The 7,101-nt window shown below is 40.6% G+C and overlaps 1 protein-coding gene across 5 annotated transcripts in view; it reads left to right on the top strand.

Moving 5' to 3' along the window:
- Positions 1-7,101, top strand: part of LOC116842877 (RNA pseudouridylate synthase domain-containing protein 2-like) — a 191,820-nt gene that overhangs the window by 132,030 nt on the left and 52,689 nt on the right. For all 5 annotated transcript variants that reach the window (XM_032812686.1, XM_032812685.1, XM_032812684.1 and 2 more), the window contains one exon: positions 6,530-6,617. In XM_032812686.1, coding sequence (XP_032668577.1) covers positions 6,530-6,617 — 88 coding nt within the window. The remainder of the gene's footprint in view (positions 1-6,529; positions 6,618-7,101) is intronic.

The raw sequence follows: 7,101 nt of genomic DNA on the forward strand, positions 1-7,101 counted from the left end.
ATATATATATATATATATATATATATATATATATATATATATATATATATATATATATATATATATATATAAAGAGAAATATAAATTAGTTTTATTTCTTACTCCTACTCTTACTTCTCATACGTCAAGCTTACTCCACGTATTGTAGACAAAGTTTTACTGCTTACGTTTTTCCGTACGTCATCCGCTGTACGCGCTTCTTGACATTATTGCTCTTGATCAGTGTTTTTCGTACAATCGTACCAGATCCATTATAATTAATGTTCTGTCAACGTCTTTGGCTGCCGGCGTATCGCGTTTTTTCGCGCAGAAAGTTATATATCTGTGGTTATATCTGTGATCAGCAGCGATCTGATATATTGCCCGAGTCGAAATTTTGGTCCTAGGTTAAACTCTGAATTCTACAACGCAGTAATAACTTAGTAAAGTAAGTTTAATTCTAATGATGCAATTTACTCCTACTTTGACTATGATGATGTCTGAAATTTCCCTTTTCACTCTTTAGCGTCAAAATAGACATTAAATGGAATAATGAGGCTAAAAGTAGGATAAAAATTTTGACTCGGATAAGTTAAATAAAAGAGATTGATGTAGCATTTTAGAGCATCAAAATAGATGTGGAATGGAATAGTAAAGCTGAAAGTGGGATCAAAATTTCGACTCGGGTATGCGATTCGATATTTGATATGAGTGAATTTTTTTCTGGCAACACTACTTTTGACGTTTTATCAGTATGAATCAATTGTTTGATCGCTCGCGCGAGGTCGAACGTATCAGTCGCACGTTCAAGCGTGATTAGTCGCTGTTTAAGCTAACGCACGTCCGCCGATCGAAACGCGCCAACAGGCAAATATAAATATTAATTTTCGCAGATGCCCCAATATCTGTTAACTCGTTCTCGCGAGAACGAGCGAGTTGGAACGGCTGGTCATTATTGCAAACTACAATTAGCTGTAACACGATGGTAATTCGACGCGCCGACGCAAAAACGCGATTGTGCATTCGATGCATTATTCAGCATAATATTTTGCTGATACGGTTACGCCGGCTTAAATCATAAAACAAAAGCTGCAACGATGCACCGGCATATTATTTTGTTGCATGAAAGGGACGCCTTTTACACTCTTGCTCCGTGTGGAAAGCAAAAGACCCTCTCGGGGAATGATATTTATTATTGTTTGCCGCTGTTTTTCGGTGTATTGCGATACTATTAGATAAAACCGTGCTTGTATACATACACGTAGAGAATTTTATACTACAAACTGACTTAAACTATCGCCCGCTGTTGCCCGGACTTCTTATATCCAGAACATTTAAATTATCACAAAGAAATAAGACTAGCACGATAGAATAACTCGTATGAAACAGGAAACTAGTGATGATTGTCTTAAAACATCCGACTCGGCTTATCCCATAATGTTCTTCAAAGCAAGATTGGCGTTATCGCGACAGTCTATATTCCTGCACTACTAGAAACATAATAATTATATAATAATATTATATAAATCTCTCCCTGTGTTTCGTGTGTTGTTGTACGCATATCTGCACAAAAAGTTTCTTGGGATCTGATCTAGCCTGTTTCTCCAAAATAATTCCGGCTTCTGGTCAGAAGCGTAATGCTTTAAACATGCGATTTCAAATCCAAGATTTCCCCAATATTCTTCTTCTGGTCTCCATCTTGCATTAGAATTGGACAAAACATACGTTGACTCTTTCCAAACAATTTCATTCTTCAATAAAATACTTAGAGTGTTCCAAAGATATTTCGATTTTTTTTTATTCTATCGAATACAATATTTTGTGTAAAATTGAGATTTCCTGTTTGATATCATAAAAGTATATTGATGTTACTGATCGACAGAGAAAAAGGTAAACAGTATTTCTGTGTTGCGATTGAGAATCCATGTTTGGAACAAGTAGGAGTTGATCCGCAGTAGAATCTTGAGTCTTAAGTTAAATTCTATCGGAAGCTATATGCTGCATTTGGGTGAATCTTGGCAAGTCCCTCTGCGGACGTAAGTTAGGTCGCACGGCATCGATATATCGCGGCCCGGCGTAATTTGAATCCGCGAGAGAGGATTTTCTATCGGCTGAGTCCACGCTAGCCTAATTACATTTCTGCCGGTACGTCCGCCGGCTAATAATCGTTGATGGATATGTATAAGCCCGCAGAGGAGTCTTTCTCGTCTATCGATAGCGCGCTACATATCGAGGATTTCATCCGCCGCGACTGCCAGCCATCGAGAATTCGCGCAGCACCCCGTATAATCCGATTTACGCGGGCCGATGTTCCGCGATTTCGACCAATTATTGTCCACGTTAATTAAACCGTGTCGCGTACACGAATATTAGGATCCATTAATGTAATGCACCGTTTGTTCCGAACGAGCGAGCAGCGGCCATCCGGTGCGCCGTTTGCCGTTGTTAATTTTAATTAACGTTCATAACGAGGCCTGATGCCTTGGTGAAGAGGGAGGAGGCCTCCCGTCCCTTGAAACGAGCGCGTTATCGTTCCTTTACACTTGCGCAATATTCGTTTCTACCGGAGAAAAATCCCTCGGCTACCAGAACAAAAGCATCTTTACTGCTTGACGATCATTAGGGAAACAGATGGAACAGCCAACGTTGCAAATTATTCATTTTAACAAACATACATTTCCTGAGATATACAAGTCGAAATTTCGGTTTATACATTTACAGTAGACGTTAAAAAACATCTACTAAAGGGTTAAATTTAAAGATATATTGCTTGTATAGTCCCTGCAAAAAATCACTAAAAATCTGAGTCGAAATTTTGATTCTATATTAAACTTTGAATTCTACAACGCAATAGGAGCTAAGTTAGCACAATATATTTAATTCTAATGATAGAATTTGCTCCCCTACTTTAACTCTGATGATATTCAACATTTCTCTTTTCATTTTCTTTAGCGTTAAAACAAGTGTTAAAATAAGTGTTGAATGGAATGGTAAGACTAAAAGAGTAGGTATGTTTTTGTTCGTTTTTTTTTGGTTAAGTTAGTTGCATTTCCATTAGAGAAGAGAGTGTTGCTTAGAGTAGCAAATTGAAAGCAACAAATCATTTGTTCCCACTGTAGGGTCATTTGCTGTCCCATATCGACGTACCATTTGTTACGGGTATACTGGTATTTCGTTAAATTAGCAGAACTTTTTCCCTCAGTGTGGACCGCCTGTGGCAGAACACGATTCGCGTGCATGCGACCGCACACTCCGATCCTCTCTTCCGTGAGCGCGAAATATTTCATTCAACAGTCGTGCAATAACGTCCGACACGTATCGCGCGATAGCTTTTGCAGTGATAGCGAATTTCATGAACATTTCACGCGCCACAGTGTTCAAAAATTCAAAAAGAAATCCATGAGTAGTGTGCGCACAGAAGAATATCATTCAACTGCTGAGAAAAGCGATTACTCAGTTTTACTCAATGAAAACGATTACTGGTTATTTTTGACAGAGTATTTTTTCTTGATAATAATTTTAATCTCTCCGATTTAAAATAACTCAAATTATTGCGCGCTTTGCGGGGAGATTTTCTTTTTAAATAAGCATATCTAAATTTCTTCTCTTTTTATTGCTATTTTCTTTGAAGAATTCTGAAAAGTAGAAACATATCTAATTTGCTATGAATTAAAAATCAATACAATAATTTAAATTGATAGGAATTTTTACCATGAAACTTAATTTTTTGCCCGCATATCACTTAAGCGATTAAAATAAGATAACTGTCCATATTACTGTGTTCATTTCTGTTGGCATGCTTTTGTATTTAAATGAACCATAAAAAGTATTTTTATGAGTTATTTAAGTAGAAAAGTATTTTTTATTAAGTTTAATACTTTAACTTAATTTAAAAAATACTTTTCTTATTTATTTGTTTTCTTTTTATGACTTATTTAAATAGAAAGGCACACTCTAACAGGCACAGTAATATGAACAATTACTCATACTATTACTATATATTATATACTCATGAAGAATTTGAGGGAAGCTCATCATCGTGTACTCAAAAGGAGAATTCGTCGTCTCTCTAAAAGAATATTACAAAACTTATTGAAAGGAAAGATTGACTCGACTCTATGTAATAGGCAATCGAATTTCTGTTTTGATTTAATATTCTTGATTGTATAATGCTAAACATGCTATGATTCAGTGTGCATTTTGAATATATTTGATGAAATTATGACGAACTTGTGATAGATTTGTGAATATATCAATTTACGAATACGTGTGTGTGCTTGAAACAAGTAATATTTACTTGAACGCATTGTTCTGTGTGTGCAAATTGTTCATGATAAAATCTACTAGCAAAATACACGAGGAGCTGCAGCTGAGGGAGGGAGGGAAGCATTTGCATCGTCCCGCGGACACGTGCCTCGATGATTTACACTCGTTTCGTTAATCGCGCGCTCGCCATCGCGGAATATCACGGTTCGCCGAGTATCAAAATGAAGCGAGACGCGCGCATCGGTGGTCGGTCGCGAAAATGCGGCGCGCATTATGCGCGTACACGTAACGCGGATGTTACGTGAGGCGTTACTTTTTAATTAGGCGCACGCGGTGCACAGTTTCAACCCCGTTTCTCGCCCCTTAATCCCGCGGAGTTTATGCAAAATTGCGTTTATCTCGTTGCGTCGCGCTCTTGGCAGCCGACGCGCGACTTGCTCGTCGTCGTCGTTGCGTAATTCCGGCCACTTAGTTTTCCAGTCGCTCGCACGCTTTTCACCGCGTCATACGTAACAATTAGCCCCGGCATCCTTCCGTCGTTTTCTTGCCGTCACGAGAACGGGCTCGTAAATTCTCGCGACACATGTAGCGCGTCGCTGCGAAAATTTCGCGAGACCCGTCGCGGTGAATACGGCGCTGCTTTCGAGAACTTTCGGTTAGTTCGCGAGATTTATCGTCGGCATCACGCCGCTTGTATATCGACGCGTCACTCCCGCATAGAAACTTCTTAACATTTTTCCACATGCAGGTAGATGCCAATCAGAATACTCAACTTTGTCCCGAAATAGATTATCCCACTACGATACCAATTGGGATTCTTGTACCAAATATGGGTTTCCTATTTAGAATCGAAGTATTAAGGAAACTCGAGCTTTTTTAAGTGTTTTTTGCATCAGTTTCATTAATACGATATAGAAGAATATTTTCTTTGCTCTTATATTAGTCTATATTAAAATATAAAATAACATATTTTCATTTTATATGTAATATAGAATACATTTGTATACCTGAGGATAATTTGACGATTTCATACATTTGTAAGTCGGAAGAATTTGTCGGATATATATTTTTGACTTTCTTAGTTCAAACGCCAATTTCTTTATTATAATTTTTTTCGCAAACACTTTGAGTATTTATTTTTTACAAGTATGCGTGTGTGTATATATACTTGTGATGAGTAGTTACTCAAAGTGTTTCATATATTTTGCTCAATTTTAGTTTAAAATATAAACTAGGAAGAATCTTTGGGAAAACGTTGGGGATGATCAAATGAGATCTGTCTAAATTTCCTAGATTCGTATATTTAAAACATTATACTTTTCATCAGAACCTGTACCAGATTTTCCATGTAGAACCTGTAATTATTGTGGGAAATCCCAATTAGATGCTAAATCTATACAAGTATTTTCCGTGCGGGTGTTTCTCCTGCCTTTCCGTTTTCTTTCACGAGTTTCACGCGTTTCGAAGGCGCGCGGCGCCTCGCAATTAATTCGTCCAGGACTCGCGACATCCGCGTAAATTCGCGCGTATGATAATTCAATGAGCGAGCGCGACGACAATGCGCGCAAAACTGCGGCCAGGAGTTTTCATTCCCGCGCGGTCGGCTGTTGTCGCGGTGCGATCCCGCCTTGTCTCCTTTATTGTCTGGCGGGTAAATGGCGCATTTTTTGTATGATAAATTTATCGTCGCCATACGTCAACCCTCGCGCACGTATGGAGCGGTGCCTGACTAGCTGCTCGTCCACTTATCTACCGCGCCCTTTATTCCAGTCGCGAGTGACAAATAACGCGCGGCATGTATATCTCTGTTTTTAATCGGGTCCGCCATAAATCCGGCCGGCGTCGCGATTTTTGTCGCGATTTTTGCCCCGACCGGCTGAAAACTGGGCCGATCGAGCCGGCAAAACACAATTTGCCACTTCGAGTTAAGGGTATTCGATAGGTGGGACATTCCCTACCACGTATTTTCGCCACCGTCGGTGCAGCTGCGGAAGCGTATCGCTCTCTCACGCGGAAAATACTCCGGACGTTACCTCGACGAAAATGACATTCGTTCATTTCTCGCCGCTTCTCAAGCGCCTTTTTCGCCATCGGTGCCGCGCCATTGTCACGGCGACTGCGCATTGTTTTATATTCTTTTGCTGTGTACATGGACCATGGACCTATTTGGAATATACGTCTATGTACGTACGTGTGTCCCGGCGTACACCGTCGCGGCGCTAAGTCACATGTAGAGCTGCAGCTGACCAAGCTGCTCACTTATCCATTGCGTTCTTTGTTTCAGGCAAAATTGGAAACGAAAGCGCTGAAAGCGAAGAGGCCGGGATTCACGGACGAGCGGTACAACGAGACCAGCTATTACGTGGAGCACGGTGAGCACCTCCCGTTAGACGTTTCGAATTTAATCCCGCCGTGGTCGACCCACGTTTCATTTGACGGATTAACCGGCGGATTAACGCGTTGCGTCCGCGTCGCGACTTTCTCCGCCTCGGCCTCGCGACAGCGAGAGTTGGTACGCTCGTACATTGAATCCTCCGCCCGCCCCGTTATCTCGGCATGTCAGATAAGCCGTTAATTTAGCGGCCGCGAATAACGTTTTCCCGCTGGGCAGGCAAGTGTGTACCCCGCTAAAATGCGCGACGATGCGCGAGCGACCTCTCAGCGGGTTCAGTTAATTTTGAACAATGTTGACCTTGCACTCGTGTGCAGAGGTTCGTCAGCCGCGAGTCAAGTAATCGTGGATAATCTGCCGGATAAATACAACTCGTGCAATAATCCGTTGACTCTCTCTCTCTCTCTCTCTCTCTCTCTCTCTCTCTCTCTCTCTCTCTCTCTCTCTCTCTCTCTCTCTCTCTC

Source organism: Odontomachus brunneus, unplaced genomic scaffold (assembly GCF_010583005.1).
Source record: "Odontomachus brunneus isolate Ranch 3 - 2012 unplaced genomic scaffold, Obru_v1 Obru_scaffold_028, whole genome shotgun sequence".
Taxonomy (NCBI): Eukaryota; Metazoa; Arthropoda; class Insecta; order Hymenoptera; family Formicidae; genus Odontomachus; species Odontomachus brunneus.